Here is a 27,090-nt window from a genome sequence, read left to right as displayed (position 1 = left end):
CATTACAGTGAAATGCTTACTTACAAGCCCATAACCAACAATGCAGTTTAAGTATTCAATGGGGTACATATCATAATGTAAGTCCAAAGGTCCAAAAATGTACCAACTGCAGATTGCCCTTTAATGTTTAATACCCACATGCATAATTTATCATAGTGACACGCCTCACTCGCTCTCACCTCTACCCTACTTCCTATTCCTATGAGGTGGTACAGCGTTTCATGCTATTTTGACATGCTAACCTGAATCGCACTCTGGCGTATTCCAAGAACTGCCCTGGCGGATTAAGGTTGTACACTAAGCAACGTTTCAGATGTGTGTTCAGATATCGGTCACAACCCCAGCAACCTCAAAACGACTAGTGTGCCCCTACCTCCTCTCCTCCTCCAAACCCCACCCCAGTGCCTTTGTTGGCCCACTGCCAATACAATCAGCATTGCTGTCCTTGAGCGCCAAACACAGAGTGAGGGATGTCTCTGTGACACATCATCACCGCACTTCCACCCCATGACTCACCCTCTCTGCTCCGCTCTCATCAACCAGCCCCCTGCTGAATCACCCCCACTGCCCCCTACCCCACACGACGACAGTCAACAATGAACGCAGCCCCCCCACCCCAAAGACTTCCTCAATCTGATATTGACAGGGTCAACGTGAATAAATTTTTCATTTACATTTACATTTTTGTCATTTAGCAGACACTCTTATCCAGAGCGACTTACAGTTAGTGAGTGCATACGTTTTTTAAGTTTTTTTCCATACTGAGGGCAGATTTAATAAATGAGGGCAGATTTACATCATGCAGCCACGTCTGATTTACTGCCTGAAGATCCCCGCCCCTGTCCAGGCACGATTCCAGGACAGTGTGTGTGTGTGTGTGTGTGTGTGTGTGTTTCTGTGTGTGTGTGTGCAGGTTTTGTTTTGCCATTGAAATCCTTGGGCGGCCGCCTAAGCGTTTTCGGGCCGCCAGTGTAAAAAAATGTTTTGGGGAAATTAATTAATTACTCCAAATAATCGGGATGGAATAAGGTTTTCAGTGTAAACTTTTAAACTAAAACCAGATATAAAGTATGTAGAAAAGAGAATGAACCTATATATTTGTTTTATAATATAATCTTTGACAACTAACAATCACCAAAATAAAAGCTTGACAGTCAGAGAGAATTGAAAATTCGAAAAACAATTAATTTAGCAGTATTGATTTTGTTATTATGTTTGAGCAAAAGAACATAGCATTAGCCATGGCAAAATGCATAGAATTGCAGGAAATGAACTTTAAAACTGCAACATTTTCTCTCAGCTCCATGGCAGAATATGTAGAATTGCAGAAAATTCACTTTAAAACTGCAAACATTTCTCTCAGCTCCTTGGAGTGTGTGTGTGTGTGTGTCTGTCTGTGTGTCTGTGTGTCTATGTGTAAGCCACGTGTGTGGCGTGGTGTGATAAGGGATGATGGCGAGGCGCATGACAGTTTGACTGTGTGTGTGTCTGCCTCAGGACGCCGTCGTGACGCCATCTGTACCACAGAACACCACGTGCTGCTGTGTGCATACCTTTATTATCTCTGCAAGTGGCTGACATTTGGGGCACTTTTCATCACGGCAGAGACATGGAGCAATGCTCCCTCTCTCTCAGAGATTCAGAGCACTACAGATGCCTGAGGGGGGATGAGGAAGGCAGCCACAAGGCAGCCATTTCCTCCTGCTCACCTCACCTTAGACAACTTTGAAAGGATTTCCTTCAGCGCTAATCATCACAACTCACTCTGGAATCATTGGGTGTTCCTCAAAATGCATATTACCGTGCTCCGAGCACGCAAATTGGAGCACGGGAGGGTCGGAGTATGAGTCCAAATCAAAGTACGCGAAACGGACACAGAGGGCACTTCTTGAATGCGTACTCTGTTTGTAAATATTTTGAAGCATGCATTGATGCAAGCTTCAACGGAAAGTATGCAAAGAAATATGACGCAACCATGTAAAAAATGACACAAAAGTTATTGAAATCAATGGCGGCCATTATTTGCGCTGAAGCGAGAGAAAATATACTCCAACTTCGGAAAGAAATGTTGCCTATTCACATCTCATATGTTGCCTGACTACAATATTTTCTCTTGATACGTTAATAAATACATGCTGTGTTAATTTTGGCATGTTTACCTGCCTACGTACCGTAGATCACAAGCCCATAATAAGGCAATAGGGATAACTGGCTAGCTACTACTGTTAGCTAGCCAGATAGCCACAAAGAAATGTTAGCTAGCTACCAACGAAGAACTGACATTTTCTTGTATAATATTTAGCATGTTAAACTATCTGGTTAACTACATTATTACGATTCACATATAGCTAGCTGATAGTTATGAAGTAAAACAGTTGATTTGTGTATATCTTGTTTCGTCTCTATTGCCATTGTTGTCCTGGCTGGAAGACGGGTGAATCGGTTAGTCCATAGTAAGTCAATAGGGCTAACTGGCTAGCTAGCCACGAAGAATTGGTAGCTACGAAAAATTTATATCTACCTTGCATAACATTAGTTTTAGGTCATTTTTGCCTGTTTAACTAGCTGGCTAGCTAGATAATTAAGATTCACATATCTAGCTGATAATTACGAAGTAAAACGTTTACTTTGTTGCCATTGTCCTGGCTGGAAGAAGGTTCAGTGAATGGGGATGTGAAGCGTGAGGTAATACTGTAGGGGGAGTGTGAGTGCTTCTCAAATGTATTGTTTTATGCATTCTCCACACTCTCGTCCTCACAAGAACGTACTTAAGAGAACGTGGTCGGAGAATGAACTCAGAGCATGAGAGTGTGGAGCATGGTAGTATGCATACTGAGAAACACATATTGGCTTCAGCCTTAGCAGCACTGACTGACAGCCTGCCTAACAGTAACATGGCTTGCTAAATTAGCCTCTTGAATTCCACACATTCGCACAGAAAGACAGAATAGTACTAGAGACCAGGCAGCATCGTTGGACTGTCCAGCCCATGAGACTCCCTGGCTGCTATCTTTCCTCCATTACCATTTTGGTCACCTGGGTGAAGTGGGCAAAAGGGCAGGTGCTGTCAATCAGAATAGCCGTTAAGCTCTTACTGTTCGAAGGGTTAAAAAAACGTTAGGAATTACACTATTGTAATGTTTTTAAATACACTGATGTTCCCTGTATTTGCAAAGTCTTAGAGGCTTTCTTCTGTCAAATTGAGTTATAGAGAAAAACATCACACAGAAATGAACTTTCACATTTAACATTCTGTCCCGTATAGCTCAGTTGGTAGAGCATGGCGCTTACAACGCCAGGGTTGTGGGTTCGATTCCCACGGGGGGCCAGTATGAAAAAAATGTATACACTCACTAACTGTGAGTCGCTCTGGATAAGAGTGTCTGCTAAATGAAAAAAAAATAAAACATTTAGTTGACAGATGGCAGACAGTGTCAGCTCTGCCTTGACAAACAACCCTAAAAAAGATCCTCCTAACTTGACTAAATAAATAAAACATCTTAAAAGCTTACACAGTTGACTGTTTTTCCCTTTGGAGACGAGACTTTAGTGGTGAAAGCAGTGAACTCTAACATTATTTCACCATGATACAGTTACAACAGTTATAGTGTGAGTAAATCATCATGAGCGGATCTGACTTTGGTGTCGTGTTGGTTAAAGTTGCATTTTTTTCCAAGAAAATTATTGGAAGAGATTAGAGGTGCACACTTGTTTACCCAGTGGAATAACCCTGTTGAAACACTGTTGAAACAACCAGAACTATGAGAACCACATCAGTGAACTGTGAGGCTCTAGCAGCATGTGACTCCACAGCTCACGGAGCACCACTGCCATATTTGGTAGAAAAACCTCATCTGAGTAAAACAGTGACAGAGAAAAGCGTCTGCAGACTCTGCACTAGACCCCGATTGGCTGCTTGACTTCCTCAATCAATCACTAAATACAGTCAACTCAAGACAAGCCCTCTGACTGACTAAAAATGATAGTTACACAAATCTGGCTTTCGTTAACTTTGCCATTTCTTTTTCTGTGTGTGTCATCGGTGCAACGTATCTTATCAGAGAGAACAGCAGCTGCGGTTGAAAGGGACATAGCCCACTACAAAAGCACATGCGTTCTCTCATCAGACAAGGCGCTAGTCCTTTGAACTTCACAGCTGTCCGATCAAAGAGCATCTTCCTTTGAGATTTCCACAAACAGCCTTGTCTCTGCCAGTCACGTTATCGCACAGATTCATGGAAATCACACAACACAAGCCTACATCCCCAAAAGCAAAGGCCCCAGCCCATAAGCATGTCAAAAATCACCTGCTTCACAAAGGTAACAATCAAGACTATTCTATTCATCTCTCTTATTACATTTGACAAAAAGGTGATTATTCATGATTTCATACAAACAGACCCAGTGGAGGAGCAATGTGGACCAAATGGCTCCACTCTCCATCAATCTCTCTCTCTCAGAGCTAGGCCTGTAGGCCACCATGGGGCTGCTTGAAACTACTGCTTCATTTTCCCCAGCTCTGCAGTAAATCTTAAGCCATGCAGGTTCAAACTGTCTCAGACCCCCTCGTATGCGGCCACTGTATCCAGGCAGCACTAGAAGCTTGTTTGCTGAGGCAGTACTAGTAGTAAATAATACATGGCTGTGAAGCTCGCTCGCTCGGCCGGCCAGTACACTTCATCACACGACACGACTGACCTTGTGATTCCAGACTCGAAAGGACTAACCCGGCCTCATGTTTCTTCCCTGCAGAGGGGAGGGAGGTGGACACGCTACACTGGTGTCCCCCTCAGGATGGAACGGGTGACCTCGAACAGTGGAGCGGTTTATGGCACCATGGTGACCTTCACGCCAGGAGTCCCACAGAACACCCTGTGATTGGTTAAGCTTGGCTTTATTGTGTCCCGTTCTTCTTCCTAACTATGTGTAACCACTTGGCTAATTGTGCTACACTATAGAAGTGTTTGAAATGTATTGATAAGGGTCAAGCGCAGGCGTGTGACGCGTGTTGCAATTGTTTTGGTGATTGTTCTGAGGCAGAGCATGACCCTAACCCCTGGTACTGTTATTCACTGCATCATGTTCCTGCTGTTGACTGACTGTGTGACGCTGTGTCCTCTCCACTGTTCCTGTGGCAGTGATAAGAAGAGAGGAGAGGTAAAAGGAGGGAAACAGTGAAAGAGGGATTGTGAAAGAGGTCCTGTAGGACTTTGTGCCACATGTGATGATGAGTGGAAAGAGACAGGTGATCCATCTCCAGGCCCCTCTTCCCTCTCCTGTCCAGTCCCACCTCATGTCATCAGGAAGTGTCCACCCACTGACTAGGTATCCCCCATGACAATGCACAGTGGAGAGGAGAGAGGGCTGGGCTTGGTGTAGGAAGGGATGGATTGGGGCGAAAGAGAGGAATGTCCCCTTCACAGCTCAGTACCCCTGCGGGACACCAGAGGACCAGTAGGGGGGGGTGTGCTCTGTGCTGCTGACGCTCTACTGTCATTCACAGCCACGCTACTCCACTAATGGAAGCCCCTGGCAGTGGCACACACATGATTCACCAGTGACGGATGTGCGCCTTTGATGAAAGTGCCCCAGTACGTTTCCAGCTAGTTTCGCAAGAGATCGCTTGCTAGCCCTGAACCGTCCACAACGTCAAGGCTAGGGGTTTACTTATTAATGCCAGTGATATAGAGAGAAAATAGCCCTCTGGACCTGCCGGGCAAATACCTGAGGTATGTTGTGCTGAAAAATTCCCTGGCGTTTTGTAAGTGCTGCTATAGAATATTTCAGGACAGGTGTCGGTGTCAGTCGGCAGCAGAGCACAGGGTTTTATGTCACAGTGTGAATTTGTGGGTGTTTGTCGGGAGGTGAAGGATGTACTTATGCAAGGCTCACTGCTAGACGAGAGGACAGAATGGCTTACTCATTTCACCAGCCCTCATATTTCCCTCACATAACTGGAGTCGTTTGCTAATCCTACAGAAACGTAACACGACTGGCCACACATTCATGGTAATAGTTTGTGAAACGTGAAAGGTTCCTACTCTGGCATGCAGTTGTAGTAACTTGCCCCTTGACCTATATGAATAGGTTAAACGGATGCGTGAGTGAATGTTGTAACGTATTTAAATGTCTCGTTCCTTCAGTTCGGCTGCATTGCTAAGAACATGGTGCTAGAACATTCTAGAACTTACTCAACAGGTTCATAACAATTCCAGCTCTATTCAGCCTTGTTTTGTACCAACCTTGAGGTTAAATGGCATGAAACAAATGGCCCAGTGTGCCTCTCCCATTCTAATGACCCTTCAGATAGAGACAGAGAGACCCCTCTGAAAGCATTCAGTCCTCACTATGGGCCACCACCACCAACAGACAATCCTGGTGACACCACCCAAACACTGCCATGTACCCCAACATAAAAGGACAACTCCAGCAGCCTCCACATGACCCGAATCCTAAGTAGGCAGGATTGTATTGTCAGTGATACAGCGGCTTGGCAGAAGCCTCTAAAACATGTGCTTGGCCTTTAGAGTCCCTGATGAGCTGTCTGAGACCAGAGCATGATGCATTCCCTTTCCACTGCACAGTGCCATACTCTCTCCAAATAGAGAAGGTTTTTTTGGGGGGTCATTTAGCAGACGCTCTTATCCAGAGTGACTTACAGTAGTGAGTGCATACATTTTTCATACTTTTTCAAACTAGTCCCCCATGGGAATCAAACCCACAACTCTGGCGTTGCAAGCGTCATACTCTACCAACAAACACGGGCCATTTTGGGACAATGTACTAATGAAACAGATACCGAAGTTTTTGGGTGGACTTTGAGAGAGAGAGAGAGAGAGACAGAGAGAGAGCGAGAGAGAGAGCAAGGAAACATTGGATCTAGTATCTGACAAAGAAAACTGAAATGGCTCAGCACAACTACAAATCTTCCCCAGGCAGACATTATATCTTCCGCATTTCTAGACTTACAGCCAGCCACAGACCTTCCTCTTGGCCACATTATCTAAGTAGAGTGTTGAGAAAAGCAGAAACAGTCTCTTGAGAAAGCGTCTGGAAAGTGGGCAGAGTTGGCCTCTGTGCAAATCGTTTTCCATCTCTTTCCTAAAATCACCTCAAGACAAATACCTGCAGAGAATCATCAGTGAGTCATCAGGACCAGAGAACATCCCCATCTCAACTCCCTCCACTGTTTACCTTTCTCATCCAGGCGTCTGCCCCAGGTGATTGTATACTGACACTTTTACTAGACACATGATAAATAAAACAGGGATAACGCCTACAGCCTCTGCTAATAGGTGTTCTGTGTGTGTGTGTGTGTGTGTGTGTGTGTGTGTGTGTGTGTGTGTGTGTGTGTGTGTGTGTGTGTGTGTGTGTGTGTGTGTGTGTGTGTGTGTGTGTGTGTGTTTGTGTGTGTGCGTGTGTGTTTTCACCTGTCTGCGTCACACAATCTCAATAGAAATCGGACTGTAGCAATATCTATCTGTTTACTGTCACTAAAATCAGGCCACCTGTTCTCCAAATAAAGTAGGAGTCAATCTCTGTTGTCTGCCTCCAGGCTGTATTTGAGCCTAATGATGCACTGATATCAGAATAGACATTTCTAATTTATTCAAAGAATAACATGCAAATGAAGCTGCAGTCGTCCCAATGAGTTGGCTCTTGCTTCCTTGTGTCGACGAAGACAGGCTGAAAATAAGGTCAGGCTAGGCAGCAGAGCATCAGGGGAAGCAGTGAAAAGCACAAAGAGTGTTGAGAGAGTACATGAAAGGACTAATGCAGAGAGAGAGAGAGGAAGAAAGAAAAAGCATTTTGTGTAGAGGGCAGAATTCAATGCTTTGACAAGGAATAGAACTGACTCCGGAACATTCTCTGGTGATTGCAAAAAATTTGCCCATTGGCATTGAACAACAACGAGGGCCCAGAGTAGACCTTGTCTAAAGGACTTAACTCACTCTTCCCTCGGTGGTTGAAGACAGGGGCTTTCGAGGACCGAGACAGTCAGTCCTTTATCGCAGGAACACACCACTTAATGCCGTGAAGTTAGAAAGGTTTAACTAAGGCTACTTAGGGCTAGTTTCTAGTGGGGCAAAAGCCGCAACAGTCAAATGCAGAGAGTAAGAGATGTCACTGGGTTCTGTCAGGTTCCATATCAGTCACACCTAAGACATAGAGCTATAATATCATCCCAAGATATGTTCAGCAAAAGGAGAGAGAGAGTCATCTTCAATTTGATTTCTCTCTGTGTTAGTCAAGGTTGGGAATCCACAATTATACCAATATTTTCTCTTAGTATTTTTATGATACTATCAGGGGGATGTAGCCTACCATTCTAATAAGCATGTTGGAGGGAACTCAACGTGTGGATAAACCTATTTGAAAGGTACAGCCTTCACTGAGGATTGTAAGAGTTACCTGTATTGCATCATGGCACACCTTATTCTGGTATGTTTTGAGTGGGAGGAAATACTATGAGATGGGTTGGTATTCTTAGTTATAATCATGTGCAGACAGAGGACAAGCCAACACTAGTTTGGACAACATTTTACAAATCCCAGCTGAAGAGATCATCTAGCCAATACAAAGTTAGCTTACACTTTCAAAACAAGGTGATAAAGTATTGTGTCTCCAGGCCCTTCCCCATACTTTCCCTCCTGTGCATTAGACAGTCAGAACTCTGGCGTACAGTAAGAAAGCCTAAGGGTGTGGGAGAGGGGGGCAGTATAGGGGGATGGCGGGGAGGGACAGGACGGGGTGTGAGAAGGACATTTATGGAGCAGGGCGGCGGCAGGGGTCAGAGGGTTGCTGTGAGTAAAGCCAGTCAAGCTCCCGAGTCAAAAATCAGCTTCAGCTCCCAAGCTCCAGTCACGCAACCAACACCTAAGCCTGCCAAGCAAAAGGTTCACTGTTAAACTAGGTCAGTGTCAGCGGGGGAGAAGGGAGGGAGGGGAGGGAGATAGAAAGGGTGATTCTACCTACTGTTCACCTGCAATGGTAGATGCCATAATGGTGAACCAGCCATTGTTGTGACCAAACGGCCTGAATGGAGATAAAGGAAATGTACAGGTTTTGAGCAGCCTGGCTGGCGGGATGCCACTGCCAGTGAATCAGAGAGTTTAGTGAGGCACTAGTGAGCTAGGACACCAATCAGATCCCTCCCCTGCTCCTGTAGTTTCCCTAGCCAGCACACCGTGTAGTGGAACACTGTGCTGCCTTGTTGTCGTGGGAGGCCACTGCGCTGGTCCCTGAATACTGTTACCAGTAGATTACTAGCCTCTCACATCCCTGTACTGCTGCGCTGAGCCCTTTTCTTCTCCCTGAGTGGAATGTTTTTCACACATGTGCGGGAAGTGGCTTGCAGTGCACCCCTATCACTCACTCACCTAAACAGTTTCATACTGTTTAACATTTACACAACCCCTACAGTAGCAGCCCTCATCAACATGTTTACTACCTACCTACCACGGTTTCCATAAGGAAAATGTGGCGCCGGACAGTATGTCTGGGAAGATTTTAATTTACCGGCCATTTGATACATTTACCAGACCCATATGCATTGGGTGCATAATCCATTAGGGCGTCCACCCACCGTGCTCAGAATGACAGAAATCACATTTCGATTATGGTAATGCATCTTAACAGAACATGCAACTAATGTAATGAAGCAGTCAATTAAATGTCGTTTTCAAACATTTGCCAAAATGCAATTTGCAGGAAAACACCACTATAAAACAGCACACCTGGGAAAACACCATTCTAAACAGCGCACCTGATAGCAGTTCCATTTGTGACAGAGATTAAAATCTGTGTTAGAAACTTAGAAAGAGGGGGAATCTAAAGATGCAACAACTATGATGGGTTGCTAACGTGACTAGGTTTGTGCCTTTGGCTTCTGGACAACGAAAGAAAGTTGATATAAAAACCAATAAAACAGGAGAGAAATGGCATAGCGGTGGGTCCAATAGGGAAGTAAATGGAACTATATTTGCAAAATGATATAATTACTCCTGCCTATACAGAATTTTATTTAATCAGAAATTTAATCATTCAAAATACTTCACCAGAATGCATGACTTAGCCACAGAGGAATCAAGGATCATTAGCGTCTATATTTATTTTTGCTGTGGATTTTTTCAAATCACAAGCTCAAAGGCCTATGCCTGTTTGGGATGCCCACAATTTGAAAAGCATCTAAAATATGTGTGAAGATAATGTGTCTTGAGTATAATTTTAAATGTTGAGGCAAGAAAAGGGGAGGGGTGGACATCATGAAAATGATCGGAGAGGTTGAGGGTAGAGGAAGGACAGGAGTAAAAACAAACAAAATAGAACTATTGTAAAATAGACTGTGTCCATAAAATGTATATAGTATGTATAAGCTGGAAGTAGAGGCCTAAGCATTGTTGTTCACTAGTTTACTCCAATTAGGGGAGGGGTGGTAGGGTTAGAAAGTAAAAGGAAAATATATTTTTAAAAAGGATATGTATAAATATTTGTGTGTGTGTATAAAGTGGGGGAAAAAAGTATTTAGTCAGCCACCAATTGTGCAAGTTCTCCCACTTCAAAAGATGAGAGAGGCCTGTAATTTTCATCATAGGTACACGTCAACTATGACAGACAAATTGAGATTTTTTTTTCTCCAGAAAATCACATTGTAGGATTTTTAATGAATTTATTTGCAAATTATGGTGGAAAATAAGTATTTGGTCACCTACAAACAAGCAAGATTTCTGGCTCTCACAGACCTGTAACTTCTTCTTTAAGAGGCTCCTCTGTCCTCCACTCGTTACCTGTATTAATGGCACCTGTTTGAACTTGTTATCAGTATAAAAGACACCTGTCCACAACCTCAAACAGTCACACTCCAAAACTCCACTATGGCCAAGACCAAAGAGCTGTCAAAGGACACCAGAAACAAAATTGTAGACCTGCACCAGGCTGGGAAGACTGAATCTGCAATAGGTAAGCAGCTTGGTTTGAAGAAATCAACTGTGGGAGCAATTATTAGGAAATGGAAGACATACAAGACCACTGATAATCTCCCTCGATCTGGGGCTCCACGCAAGATCTCACCCTGTGGGGTCAAAATGATCACAAGAACGGTGAGCAAAAATCCCAGAACCACACGGGGGGACCTAGTGAATGACCTGCAGAGAGCTGGGACCAAAGTAACAAAGCCTACCATCAGTAACACACTATGCCGCCAGGGACTCAAATCCTGCAGTGCCAGACGTGTCCCCCTGCTTAAGCCAGTACATGTCCAGGCCCGTATGAAGTTTGCTAGAGTGCATTTGGATGATCCAGAAGAGGATTGGGAGAATGTCATATGGTCAGATGAAACCTAAATATAACTTTTTGGTAAAAACTCAACTCGTCGTGTTTGGAGGAAAAAGAATGCTGAGTTGCATCCAAAGAACACCATACCTACTGTGAAGCATGGGGGTGGAAACATCATGCTTTGGGGCTGTTTTTCTGCAAAGGGACAGGACGACTGATCCGTGTAAAGGAAAGAATGAATGGGGCCATGTATCGTGAGATTTTGAGTGAAAACCTCCTTCCATCAGCAAGGGCATTGAAGATGAAACGTGGCTGGGTCTTTCAGCATGACAATGATCCCAAACACACCGCCCGGGCAACGAAGGAGTGGCTTCGTAAGAAGCATTTCAAGGTCCTGGGGTGGCCTAGCCAGTCTCCAGATCTCAACCCCATAGAAAATCTTTGGAGGGAGTTGAAAGTCTGTGTTGCCCAGCGACAGCCCCAAAACATCACTGCTCTAGAGGAGATCTGCATGGAGGAATGGGTCAAAATACCAGCAACAGTGTGTGAAAACCTTGTGAAGACTTACAGAAAACGTTTGACCTGTGCCATTGCCAACAAAGGGTATATATACAAAGTATTGAGAAACTTTTGTTATTGACCAAATACTTATTTTCCACCATAATTTGCAAATAAATTCATTAAAAATCGTACAATGTGATTTTCTGGATTTTTGTTTCTCATTTTGTCTGTCATAGTTGACGTGTACCTATGATGAAAATTACAGGCCTCTCTCATCTTTTTAAGTGGGAGAACTTGCACAATTGGTGGCTGACTAAATACTTTTTTCCCCCACTGTATATATATATATATATATTTGCAAAATAATATATGGGGGATTGGAAGTGATGCAGACAATTACATCGATGGAAGTTACAATCTATCTGCAATATTAAAGCTGATCTACCCACAAAAAAAGAGAAAAAAATAAGATGAAGAAAAGGGGAGGTATAGGCGAGTCTCTCTCCAGAATGGCTCAGCTGTCTCCCGCTAATTCTTGCACATTTATTGTTTCATTTTGTGAATTGTTTGCCCTTTGATATTAATTGTTTATCAATTCCCCATTACATTTTCACAAGGAGTAAATGTACCGTTAATCCCCGTCATTTAGTAACATTAATTTCTGTTAATGCATGTATTAATTACAGTCATTTACCATTCTCATTCTTGGAGTAGAAACATTGTTTGCAAAGTTCACAACCTGTTACACTTGTGAGAAAAAGGTTTTGGTTTATTTCATAACCATTATTTTTTAGATTTATCAATGTTTTAATTGGCTATAGTTTGAAGTGGTCCATGTGAGCAAAAAACAAGTGTCTGGTTTCTCTGTCCTGATAATGTTGAGGGAGGGAGCGCGTGCGCCTGAGCACGCATTGAACTACCTAGCCTGCTGTGCAGAAATGTAGGAAAGTGTTTAACATCCATTGCGAATGATAATAAATTAAAACTATAGTTCCTCACAGTAAGCTATTTAAAAAAATCTTTCCAACAATCTCCCCCTCGATAATCACCAATTCTCGGTGTGAAAGATCGATGAAAGTTATACTGTAGGCCTACTGCTGCATTGGCCTATAGGCCATGAGATCTATGCACACATTTTTGTAGCCGCCAATGGATAACCCAGTGTATCAATGTGTTGATATGGTAGAGGTTGGTGATCTAGCATTAGTTGACTTTTAACTTTTAGATTTTTATCATTTTAATTCAGCCTTTTATGATTAACCATGTGACAATGATTTCAAGAAATGAAAACGTTATTATTGAAATTGTTCCACGAAAATGCGCATTTGAAAATCATAACTGGCACGCAGAATGGTTGAAATGGTAGGATAAATTGTAAGCTTCTTTATAAATATAATCTCCCGAGTGGCGCAGTGGTCTAAGGCACTGCATCGCAGTGCTAGCTGTGCCACTAGAGATCCTGGTTCGAATCCAGGCTCTGTCGTAGCCGGCCGCGACCGGGAGACCCATGGGGCGGCACACAATTCGTCCAGGGTAGGGTAGGGAATGGCCGGCAGGGGATGTAGCTCAGTTGGTAGAGCATGGCGTTTGCAACGCCAGGGTTGTGGGTTCGATAAAATAATGTATGCGCTAACTGTAAGTCGCTCTGGATAAGAGCGTCTGCTAAATGTAAATATAAAATAATTACTTCCATGGTCAGATTTTGCCTATAGACTAATTTGAAGTAAGGTAAGACATGCCTCATAATATAATATACCAGTTGAGAAATAAAAATAGTAGCTCTTTTTAATTGTGCACCAAAACTGTTTTTAACATGCAATTGCATTTAGAATTGTTGCGCAACGAATGGGCTTATAAAAGCATGTTTTACTGCAGTAGCAACCAGCTGAGGAGCTGCAGGAGAAATCCCACTCAAAATAGGTTCTGTATGCTGTGAGTGTGTGATAGTTGTGTTGGATAAATAATATACATGATGACTAATGAAAATACACAAAGGCCAATTTAATTCCCAGAAATTATGCAAATTAACCTATAGACCGATAAGCATGATGGTCAAATGTTTTATTTATCGGCGTTTCATTATTATTTTTTGGGGCCAAAACCCAGCAATTGCTGGCTAACGGAAACCATGCTACCTTCATACCTGCTTCCGTCAGGTCCTCAGGCCCTGCACCGGCACCATTCCCCAAGGTGTGGCACCACAACACAACACGGGTGAAGTATTTGTTGAAAGTGTGTGCCAGGCATCCATGAAAGGTCACCATCACGGTTAAAGCGTTATACCACGGCTCATAACTGCGAGGCTAAGTTAACAGTCAGATAATGATTATAGTGATGGCCTGCACTCATAACATTACAAGGGTTCAGATCAATTGTCTGGTCCATTTCCACAGGGCAGTATATACAGGTTCATGTTAACCCTTTCATAACTGGACACTAAATCACTGAGCAGTGAGGGACAGACAGGGCGATCATGTAGAAAGACAACCAGGCAGTAACTCTTACTCGATCTTTAAATGTGACACTGCATCTTGTGTTCAGATTGCAGTAAAGAAAGTAGTTGGAAGGAGTCGTAATCCCCCAGAGAGCTTGATGATGATTAGACAGCATCATGACTTCACACCGTCAGGTCATCTGACCTGATATGCTGACAACACATCATGCAGATGCAGAACTGTGCCACTGCCATGGCAGCTATTTATAAACTGCACCTTCATCTGAGCAGTGGAAATACAAGGAATCGTGCTGATAAGAATAGTAATACCCTAGCCTTAAAAGAATGCAGGATTTCTGTTCACTTCACTTACTGTAGTGTCACACTGACAGTCAGTCGGCCCTAGGCTCTGTATGCCTGGCTGTGTCATTAGTAGTGCTGGGGGGGGGGACATATTGATACAGTTACATATCGCAATATTATTTTGGACGATATTATAGCGATACTTTCTCTCCAAGTATTGATTTGTAAAAAATAAAAAATATATTTAAAAGATGCATTAGCTTGCGCTAGTTGGCTGCACCTGAACCTGTTTATCATCCTATAGCTTGTTCTCCATCTTAAATAAATAGTGAGCCAACATGTTTTCAGAACTTTTATTTCCATGACTGATAAAAACTTCACTTCACTTCTCTTGTCTCTTTGCAGCAGTCATATAGTGAGCAATATGTTTGGAACATCAAATCACAATAAAATCGCAGTATCGAATCGCAATACATATAGAATCGTGAGAATCGCAACACATATCGTATCGGCACCTAAGTATTGTGATAATATAATATCATGAGGTCCCTGGCAATTCCCTGACATAGTCATTAGCGATCCATTTTTTTAAGAACAGTGCTATAGCCATAAGCTATGTTTTCAACTTCCAACCGAGGAACAGTAGATGAGAGATGTCTGACACAAGGTTATTGGGTTCTCATTGGGCATGTGATATACATAACTAATATCCAGCCTGTAAAATAAATAACAGAGTAGGCTATAGTAGCAGGGCAGGCACTACACTACTGGTCAAAGGTTTTAGAACACCTACTCATTCAAGGGTTTTTCATTATCTTTACTATTTTCTACATCGTAGAATAATAGTGAAGACATCAAAACTATGAAATAACACACATGGAATCATGTAATAACCAAAAAAGTGTTAAACAAATCAAAATATATTTTATATTTGAGATTCTTCAAATAGCCACCCTTTGCCTTTATGACAGCTTTGCACACGCTTGGCATTCTCTCAACCAGCTTCACCTGGAATGCTTTTCCAACAGTCTTGAAGGAGTTCCCACATATGCTGAGCACTTGTTGGCTGCTTTTCCTTCACTCTGTGGTCTGACTCATCCCAAACCATCTCAATTGGGTTGAGGTCGGGGGATTGTGGAGGTCAGGTCATCTGATGTAGCACTCCATCACTCTCCTTATTGGTAAAATAGCCCTTACACAGCCTGGAGGTGTGTTGGGTCATTGTCCTGTTGAAGAACAAATGATAGTCCCACTAAGCCCAAACCAGATGGGATGGCGTATCGCTGCAGAATGCTGTGGTAGCCATGCTGGTTAAGTGTGTCTTGAATTCTAAATAAATCACAGACAGTGTCATCAGCAAAGCACCCCCACACCATAACACATTTACATTTACATCATTTAGCAGACGCTCTTATCCAGAGCGACTTACAAATTGGTGCATTCAACTTATGATAGCCAGTGGGACAACCACTAACACCTCCTCCTCCATGCTTTACGTTGGGAACTACACATGCGGAGATCATCCGTTCACCCTCACCACGTCTCACAAAGACACGGCGGTTGGAACCAAAAATCTCAAATTTGGACTCCAGACCAAAGGACAAATTTCCACTGCTCTAATGTCCATTGCTCGTGTTTCTTGGCCGAAGCAAGTCTCTTCTTCTCATTGGTGTCCTTTATTAGTGGTTTATTTGCAGCAATTCGACCATGAAGGCCTGATTCAGGTAGCTTAGTGGTTAAGAGCGTTGTGCCAGTAACCGAAAGGTTGCTGGTTCTAATCCCTGAGCCGACTAGGTGAAAAATCTGTCGATGTGCCCTTGAGCAAGGCACTTAACCCTAAATGCTCCTGTAAATTGCTCTGGATAAGAGTGTCTGCTAAATGACAAATTTTATTCACACAGTCTCCTCTGAAAAGTTGATTTTGAGATGTGTCTGTTACTTGAACTCTGTGAAGCATTTATTTGGGCTGCAATTTCTGAGGCTGGTAACTCTAATGAACTTATCCTCTGCAGCAGAGGTAACTCTGGGTCTTCCATTCCTGTGGGGGTCCTCATTAGAGCCAGTTTCATCATAGCGCTTGATGGTTTTGCGACTGCATTTGTAAAAACTTTCAAAGTTCTTGAAATGTTCTGTATTGACTGATCTTCATGTCTTAAAGTAATGATGGATTGTCATTTCTCTTTGCTTATTTGAGCTGTTCTTGCCATAATATGGATTTGGTATTTTACCAAATAGGGCTATCTTCTGTATACCCCCCCCCCCCCCCCCCCTACCTTGTCACAACACAACTGATTGGCTCAAACGCATTAAGAAGGAAATAAATTCCACAAATTAACTTTTAACAAGGCACACCTGTTAATTGAAATGCATTCCAGGTGACTACCTCATGAAGCTGGTTGTGAGAATGCCAAGAGTATGCAAAGCTGTCATCAAGGCAAAGGGTGGCTATTTGAAGAATCTCAAATATAAAATATATTTTGATTTGTTTAACACTTTTTTGGTTACTACATGATTCCTTATGTGTTATTTCATAGTTTTTATGGCTTCACTATTATTCTACAATGTAGAAAATAGTAAAAATAAAGAAAAACCCTTGAATGAGTAGGTGTTCTAAAACTTTTGACCAGTAGTGTACATACCGCATGTGCCTGGCCACACATTTGACATAATAACAGATTAGGCATTTACTTTCACCCGGTGAGTTCTAAAATTGTTAAACTAAAGAACAGGAAGTCAACATCCATTCCTGTTTTGAACATGAACAATACACACCTCTACTTAATGAGCAGGTTATGAGCTAGCTGAGCTATCATCCATAACCCAGCTAGTGTTAGGGGGTAAGCTCTTGCCAGTCTGAGCTTGCCCTCCCCAGTCCCCAGTCCCCAGTCCCAGGTGCTGAGTTACCAAGGCAGGGCTGGTACACAGTGAAACCGTACAGTACAGCCCTATCAGCACCTTGGAATTTTCCTTTAACCTTTCCATGGTTTACAATCACGCCCAGGAGAGAGAGCGAGAGAGAGAGAGAGAGAGAGAGAGAATGAGAGAGAGAGAGAGAGAGAGAGAGAATGAGAGAGAGAGAGAGAGAGAGAGAGAGAATGTGAGAGAGAGAATGTGAGAGAATGTGAGAGAGAGAATGTGAGAGAGCGAGAGAATGTGCGAGAGAGAGAGAATGTGAGAGAGAGAGAGAGAGAGAGAGAGAGAGAGAGAGAGAGAGAGAGAGAGAGAGAGAGAGAGAGAGAGAAAAAAAGGAGCCCACATCTCAGCGAAGTCATCTCTGAACGCTTTCTGACCCTGGCCACGTCCTCTGGCTACACAAGCCACCAGGCTATTTACAGTGCACATGACTTTACTACAAATAGTGGAGGTCATTTAGTATGAGGCAGGCTTCTACCTCTACTGGTTGGTCCGCGCACAGTGGGGGTTTACTATGAAGAAGTCATCCATTTATCACCCAGATCATCAGATGAATGGGCTTTAGGGATAAATAAATAACAACCTGACAACAGAATCACATGTTAGCGCTATATTGGATATTATAAACAGGATGGTTCGAGCCCTGAATGCTGATTGGCTGAAAGCCTTATGACAAAACATATATTTGTACTGCTTTAATTACGTTGGTAAGCAGTTTATAATAGCAATAAGGCACCTTGGGTGTTCGTGGTATATGGCCAATATACCGCGGCTAAGGGCTGTATCCAGGCACCCCGCGTTGCGTCGTCTCTAAGAACAGCCCTTAGCCGTGGTATATTGGCCATATACTACACCCCCTCGTGCCTTATTGCTTAATTATATTCAATTCATCTATTCATATCAACATCTAAATGGTTCTCCTGACACACACTGAATTAGTGAGCAATACCGATCAGACTGGCTGTTTAAACTTCAGGATTTAAGTATCTCAATCCATATTCCACACGCACGTACTGGCGCATACATACACTCTCCACACTTTGACAGAAGCTGAGTCTGTACTCTGTAGGCCTTGCTCACACTGTATTTGATCATGCAAGACCACTCTTTGGGCTGTGAAGTGTTATCTGCTAGATAGAGAATGTGTTCATTTACCGTGGCTCAAGACTGATGCAGAGTTGGACCGTTGCCCACTCAACCTGACCAGACTTTAATTTACAACGGAACCGACTGCAACTCACTGGAACCCTCTCGCTCTCTCATGAATCGCTGTTTTACAAACTTCTACTACAAACTGGCCAGAAAAGCTGGAATCTGCAGTAGGGGACACAGCGCCACTGTGGGGGAATCCGCCCCATGGCTATTGTTATTGTTTTTGTTTTGTTGATGAAGCGGAGGTGAGGAGCATCGTCTAACGTGGTAAAAATGATATATTCTTCTGTTCTATTGCGCGTGAAATAAAAAAACTGTGTTTGTTTTTTGCAATAACTTCCTTGTTTGTTGTAATGTCGTAAACAGACATGGCAGTTTGACCATTAAGGATTCCAGCTTTAAATCATCTAAATGATTATGAACGTTCATCTTATGAATGTTTTTAAGGAAAAACATCTTCAGAAAGAATGTAGCCCATTTCATCTTAACATTGAGTGCACAAAATATTAGGAACACCTTCCAAATATTGAGTTGCACCCCTTTTTGCACTCAGAACAGCCTCAATTCGTCGGGGCATGTACTCTACAAGGTGTCGAAAACGTTCAACTGGGATGCTGGCCCAATGCTTCCCATAGTTAAGTTAAGTTGGCTGGATGTCCTTTGGGTGGTGGACCATTCTTGATACACATGGGAAACTGTTGAGCGTGAAAAACCCAGCAGTTCTTGACACACTCAAACCGGTGCGCCTAGCACCTACTACCATACCCCGTCCAAAGGCACTTAAATCTTTGTCTTGCCCAATCCCCCTCTGAATGGCACACACACGCAATACATGGCACACATACACATACACACCATAAATACCATACACTTCAAAAACTAACTTCCAAACCTGTTGACCCTACATTCACCACACACAATAGGCTACCTGCAGATCCATTGTTTTCCTGTGGCTGTGGTACAGTACAATGACCTGGAGGATGCTGACTACGGCCAAATGCCTGACTGCACATTTAAATGGTAAAGCAGGTGGTGGTGAATATCATCAGGTGACGGGCACACCTGGCAACCCAGTTCCAACTTCTCTTTGCATAAGTCAGCCTCATCAGACAGTCTGCTGCTGCCCTGTCCTGGCCTCTGCAGCATATGATGACCTGTCTCAACAGTCATGTGCTTTAGTGGCCAGGAAAAGCAAACACACGCGGCAGACTACAGAGTGAAGCAGCTGCCTCTGCTCCTAAAGTTTCCAGAATAATTTGTGCGTCCCAAATGGCCCCCTATTCCCTATATAGTGCACTACATTTGACCAGAGCCCTATGGGTGTTGAATCAGTGTTTCTGCCTTTCTCAGCTCTAACATGTAATTTAGTCCCATAGGCATAATGTTAAAGCCCCTGATGTATTTAAACAAGCAAGGTCCAGAATATGAAACAGCCTCATGATGGTGTTGTCAATATCATTAGAGTTGTTGTGATGAATTAAGGACAACTTCACTTCCGTCTTAAAGGCACAACTGTATGGCTTGACTGTACATAACCCATTCTTTCATAATATCATATTTCAAGACCAGCTTAAAAACCAAGGCTAATTTCAAAAAGGAAATGTAAGACGATAAGACATTTGCATGTTGGCACAGCAAAAGATGAGTCATAGGACAAGAGATTATAGAAAACAATAAAAAGTAAAAACATTTTCTCCTTATTGACTAAGAACTACACAGCCTGAATATGTAGACAACCAACTGTGTGCTGTAGTCAGTGTGTGCCTCAGGAGTCCATGCAAAGGCTAACCTTTGATGCCAGTTGTGCAATCAGCCGAAGGCAGATTCGCCTGCATCAATTATTGATATCTAATCACCTGTTTCATAGTTGCTGTAGCAAACTGGCTCAAATTAAGATCCTACGTCTGTACTTTTCTGCAGAGCTCATCAGGGCTATGGTCAAAGGTAGTGCACTATAAAAGGGAATAGGGTGCAATTTGGGACGCACATAGAGGCTCAGCGTGGAGGGGAGGGGAGTGGTACAGTGATCCGTGACAGTGCATCCTCAGGCCTCCCTGAGGAGGAGCCTCAGAGCTTTAGACTCAGCCTCAGCCAGATGATGGATCTCTGGGGCTTTGGGAGAGGAAGCAGGCATTCACATCCTGTGACAAACCACACAGCCAGGCAGTGACACACGCAAAACCTCCCAGTAACACTTCTGGGAGATTAGACTCCTTCATCCTCATTTGAGTTGATCATTTTGAGTGATGATCATTCAGAATGATAAAACAAATTGAAATATGACAATATATGAAAATATGGAAAATGCTCCTACTAGATATGGGTAATTTACATTTTATGAACATTAAAGGGTGGGTGGTATCTTTCAGATTGACCCTCATATGATGTCAGAGAATTTGAAAATATAGGTGAAATGCTACTCCTAGATCAACATTATGTTAACTTTAGCTCCACCAATTGGTCAAAACTGGTTGAATCAACATTGTTTCCACGTCATTTCAACAAAAAAATTATATTCGATGACTTTGAATCATCGTGGAAAACTGATTGGATTTGCAAAAAGTAATCAAGGTAAGGGACTTCCATATTTTTTTTCACCCAACTTTTAACCAATTATTTTGGGGGGATATCACATTGAATTCACGTTAGTTGACAACTCAACCAAATGTAAATCAAAACTAGACATCGAAATGATGTCTGTGCCCAATGGGCAGTATATTATGATAATCCACTCAAATCCATTTAAAAACATAAGAGGCAAAGAAAGAAGCACCCTATTATCAGTGATAAGAATCATCTCCGTAACGGTTTCATTGATTGATTTTCCAGATTAGCACCATTTTAATAGGGCTTAAAGATACAGTAATGTCACAGTGAACATCCAAACACATAAGCCACTGTCTGACACTTCTCTTCAAAGTGTCCTGTGGTTCGTGCCCAGTTTAAATCAGCATCAAACACCCCTGAGCAAAAAGAAAGGCCAGTCTTATCCATCATCTTCAGTCAGTCAGTACACAGCATAGCCAAAGCTAATTTCATTTATTCCATCAGAGAGACAGGCAGGCGTACTGTAGGAAGTCCTCATTTCATAGACATAGCCTAATGCATTTGCTCTAGTTATAGAATAGGTCCACTTTAAGGCTGACAGGTGACTCAGCCCATATCACGGAAGCTGAACACATAACACTGCAGTATTCCATCACGACAGGACAGCTCTGTGTCTGTGTAATAACACACAGAATTGCATTGCAGAGAGAGAGAGAGAGACTGCTGAGCAAAGTGAGGCCTGGTGCAGTGGCTATATTGTTTCCCTGTCTGACTAAATCTGGGGACATAAGACTTCCGTTTGCAAGCTGATATGACCATAATAGATTTGACGACTGAGCCAAGAGTCCTTTAGGACGACAACTCACTCAGCAACCAGAATCAAATGAACCACTGACTGACAGGCGGTGAAACCACATTCTGTATGATGTAGGCTATGATGAAACAAACGACACAAATGAATGTGCTATGTATGCATCTCATTAATATACGGGTAAGAACATAACTGGGCTATATAGTAGCATAGGCTTTTAAATATTTACATCAAAAAGGATCATTCAATTTGATGACGCACTTCAAAAAAAAGAAAATACTTCGAAAAAGTTGACCCAATAAAAATGGATTGAGATTGATGTGGAAATACTAAAGGGCATAAGATCCAGCATGATCCATTTCTAAAACTAGAACTATGTGGTTCAGGCAGGGTTGTGTGTAAGTAGAACTGATCTTTAGATCCTCTTGACTGGACTAGACCTGGTGAATCATTATGCTGCATTCATAACCAAGTGGGAAAGTGGTAATTACCAGTTGTAAAGTCGTAAATACCAGTTGGATGCATTCACATGCTTTGAACTTGTTGAGTAACGTTGCTTCTTATAAATAATGTTTTGTTTTTTACATTTAACTGCCGAACATGCTGTTATCAAGGTCATTTCCTCAGTAGGTGATGTCAGAGGTCATCATGTGGGATAAACCAGTTTCCCACTAATTACCAGTTGGAGGGGCCTTCAAGGCTGTGGTCCTCTGTAGCTCAATTGGTAGAGCATGGCGCTTGTAACGCCAGGGTAGTGGGTTCGATCCCCGGGACCACCCTATAAGTAAAAATGTATGCACGTTGGATAAAAGCGTCTGCTAAATGGAATATTATATTATAAGGGATTTTTCCCAGTCCTATGTGGTAAATACCACCTTCCCACATGATTGTTAACGCAACATTAGTCGTGATCTAGGCTGCCTAGAAGCAGCAGCAGTAGCAGTCACATGATGCAACCCAAAGGAGGGAGTGTCGCTGTCGCTCATGCACGTCACTGGAGCCGCCTCCATACTACTACGCATAACTGCAGAAAGCACATGACTGCAGCAACTCCGTGTTCTATAATTCTGGTCACGAGAATCGAGTACTATTACAATGACCATATTGCACTGTCAACCCAATAACCCGACTAAATGAACATGCAACATTATGTAACACCGCCACGAATCGAATTATACAACGCTAATATCACAAACGCGATCAGAGCCTGAATGTTTCACCTTAATTATTTTGTTACACTAGAACAGACACTTTTGAGAACTACCGGTATCAAGGTTTTGTAACAATAGCTCGCTGCTTACGCAAACGATTAGCTACGAATACATAATCGCATGAATTTTTCACAGATGGGCACAATATTACGCATTTCTCAATCTCATCGTCATTCTTGCAGCACCTGAAACTCCAAGGACGTCGATGATCGGATCAAATTGGCATTATCGTTGCATTGAAGTTGCTAAACTTTGAACCGTGTGAGGCGCACTGTACAGAAACCGCAGCCTACCCGACTACAGTTTAAATATCTTTAGTTACTAGATGTGCTGGTGATGGTAAAACTGAATGCTAGCCAACAAGCAAATTGCATTGCTTTGCAATAACAGAAACATTCATCAAAACATAACCTTGCTTCATCCCGTAACGAGCCATTGTGTATATATTGTACGCTATTAGATAGGATGAAAAAAAAGACAGCATTGTAGTAGTAGAACCAACATAACAAATGCATCAATATTTCTAGATAGTCAAACCTTTGTATAACAATTATTGCCAACATATCCGTGTTTTACAGTTAATTTCAATATCAAATGTTTAAAGAGCGACAAGTCAAATTCATGCGATTAGCTCCTTGCTGATGTCTGATTTGGCACGATTAACGTTAGTAAAAATAGTAAGGAGTAAAAGTAGAGTAAATGTTTTAAGAGCAACGTAGAAATTGTTATTTCGCTGTTAAAACACAAAATACTTTTGCACAACCAAAAGTATTAAACTAAATGTGTTATGCCTTCCTATCACCACGTTGTTTGCGCTAATGACATTTCCTTAAAACTCCACGTGAAGCACAGACGTCAAGGTCTGAAGACGCCGGTTAGCTATAGAGAGCGGAGATGCTGACAGCCAGACATGAAGATGAAATTACGCATGCTTCTGCGAATAACATGCAAACATTAACCCCCGGCCATGTAGTCCTGCCCCTGCACATATAGATTATCAGCATCCCTTACCTGGCTCCCGGAGTTTTCTGTCAGGTAATTGAAGACAAAGGAAGAGAGCTCCTCATCTAACAGTGAAGCGCAGTCCGCCATCTTCTAGAGAATGAGAGCTGAGAAGTCAGAGAGCGGCGTATACAGGCAAAGACAGGTCTGTTCCCGTGCAGTTGCAGTTAGTCTCCGGTTGAGGTCGTTGTCATAGACTGCTCAAACTGAATACAAATGTGCTACTACATAGCCTAGTTGTGATAACACTGTTTGGATAAGCAAATTAGATACATTTTCCTACGAAAGGTGCAAATCAATCGATGTGTAGGCATATTGTCCTTGACGTAAGTAATGAAAGTATGCTTGGAAAAACAACATTCATATGAGCAAAATATGAATTTTTGCCAAGGCTGGAATAGACTCAAAATACATATGGGGACTATGATGATGACTCATTTATAAGGCAAACACGCAACGCAACTAAGCTGTTTACACATCAAGCCTAACAATTTAAAGTACTGCATAGCTATAACTCATATTTGAATATACTTTTTGATTTTCCATTTTGTTCTATTTTGACACATTCATGTAATCCATAAAGTGCACAGAATTCAGGGCATTGGCCACTGCTACCACAGTAGGCCTTTTCTAACACCCGTGTTGAGGTCTATTGCCTGGTTAGGTTTGGCAACCCAACAAATAAATGGGGTCAAAATCCAAATAGAATAAATTGACATTTGTCATTCAGAGCTATTATGCCTAATAGCAATTGGCTACAATATCCCTATTGACAGCAGGTAAGAATTTAATTTGCTCATTTGGCCCACCTTTGCCCCTCCTGATTGCATATCAGTTGGATCATGTGAGTCTCAGGGACAAGTGAAAGCTAGGCTACTACATTATGGTTCCTCCATCCTCCACCTACTCCCCAATGCCCCACTTAATGTATTTACCATTCACAACATAACACAGACAGCTAGTGATGTCTTTTGTTGGCTTAGCTATCTTTTTAAAGGTTATGAATTGTACAATTGCCCTAGCAAGGTTTGCACCTGATTAGCTTACTAATTGGTTTGCTCACCACACAAACACACACACACACAGACACACACACACACACACACACACACTGTCCTTTATGCTTTTGTAAGCAGCTGATGCCAGCATGTCACACCACTGGACAGTAGGGCTTTGAACATGACATGGCCAGGCACAATTGCTGTTATGTGTTCACTCTGTTATGCCACTGTCTATCATATACCGGTACTCTCATTCCTAGTTTCAGGTCCTTTAAGCCTATCTATGACATGTCTTCATCATGTTGTTTTGGATATTGGGTTTAAATAAATGTATCTAAGAAGGATGTTCCAAAAATAACCCATATAGGCTGGCATTCATGTTTTCCTGTAATCTTGGCCAAGTCTTCCAGCAAGACAGAGGAATGTGGGCCAAGCATGTTCCCCAGTATATCTTAGAAGCATAATGCATTTGTCATTTCATTAGAATTTGATTTGTTCTAATATGCTCTTTTTGATGTACAGTATGTCACTTTTAGGTCCTTGAGATGAATGGCTGGTTGTTGGTTGTGTGTCTTGAACTCGGAGTTGAAATGTATCCCTGTGCTGGCCTGATAGAAATTCCTAGCCCTTGATCCTAACTGATAAGTTATTCACAAAGACTACACCTCAATGGAGACAATATCACTCAGATTGTGATGTTTTACAGACATGTATTGACATATATATCTATTGCCTATTTTTAAACCCAGATTAATGCTATCTCTCCCCCTCTACGCTGACCATCGGAGTTCACTCAATATACAGTATGCTAATGTTGTGCCAACATGTTACAAAATGGTATGTAATGGTGCTTGTCTAAATGTTTTTCGAAAGTGACAGAAGAGTAGTTACGTAATTATCATGAAATTACATTATACTTACAGTACCAGTCAAAAGTTTAGACACACCTACTCATTCAAGGGTTTTTCTTTATTTGTACTATTTTCTACATTGTAGAATAATAGTGAAGACATCAAAACTATGAAATAACACATATGGAATCATGTAGTAACCAAAAATGTGTTAAACAAATCAAAATATATTTTATATTTGAGATTCTTCAAATAGCCACCCTTTGCTTTGATGACAGCTTTGCACACTCTTGGCATTCTCACAACCAGCTTCATGAGGTAGTCACCTGGAATGCATTTCAATTAACAGGTATGCCTTGTTAAAAGTTAATTTGTGGAATTGCTTTCCTTTTTAATGCGTTTGAGCCAATCAGTTGAGTTGTGACAAGGTAAGGGGGGTATACAGAAGATAGTCCTATTTGGTAAAAGACCAAGTCCATATTATGGCAAGAACAGCTCAAATAAGCAAAGAGAAATGACAGTCCATCGTTACTTTAAGACATGAAGGTCAGTCAATACAGAACATTTCAAGAACTTTGAAAGTTTCTTCAAGTGCAGTTGCAAAAACCATCAAGCGCTATGATGAAATTGGCTCTCATGAGGACGGCCACAGGAAAGGAAGACCCAGAGTTACCTCTGCTGCAGAGGATAAGTTAATTAGACTTAACTGCACCTCAGATTGCAGCCCAAATAAATGCTTCACAAAGTTCAAGTAACAGACCAGTGGTGGAAAAAGGACCCAATTGTCATACTTCAGTAAAAGTAAAGATACCTTAATAGAAAATTACTCAAGTAATTTTATTTAATTTACGGATAGCCAGGGGCAAGCTCCAACACTCAGACATAATTTAAAAACGAAGCATGTGTTTAGTGAGTCTACCAAATCAGGAGCAGTAGGGATGACCAGGGATGTTCTCTTTAGAAATGTGTGAATTAGGCCATTTTCCTGTCCTGCTAAGCATTCAAAATGTAACGAGTACTTTTGGGTGTCAGGGAAAATGTATGGAGTAAAAAGTACATCATTTTCTTTAGGAATGTAGTGAAGTAAAAG

General features: G+C 42.2%; 1 protein-coding gene across 1 annotated transcript in view; it reads right to left on the bottom strand.

Annotated features, from left to right (window-relative positions):
- LOC311107808 (peroxisome proliferator-activated receptor gamma coactivator 1-beta-like) overlaps nt 1–24,332 on the bottom strand; it is a 61,165-nt gene extending 36,833 nt beyond the window's left edge. The window contains exon 1 of the mRNA XM_084150360.1: nt 24,158–24,332. Within this exon, the coding sequence (XP_084006486.1) occupies nt 24,158–24,238 (81 nt within the window). The 5' untranslated portion in view covers nt 24,239–24,332. The remainder of the gene's footprint in view (nt 1–24,157) is intronic.
- Between the last annotated feature and the right edge of the window lie 2,758 nt (nt 24,333–27,090).

Source organism: Coregonus lavaretus (genome assembly GCF_964263955.1).
Source record: "Coregonus lavaretus genome assembly, chromosome: 32".
In the NCBI taxonomy this organism is placed as follows: domain Eukaryota; kingdom Metazoa; phylum Chordata; class Actinopteri; order Salmoniformes; family Salmonidae; genus Coregonus; species Coregonus lavaretus.
The sequence above is the reverse complement of the archived record's forward strand: the minus strand, read 5'-3'. Positions and strand labels throughout refer to the sequence as shown.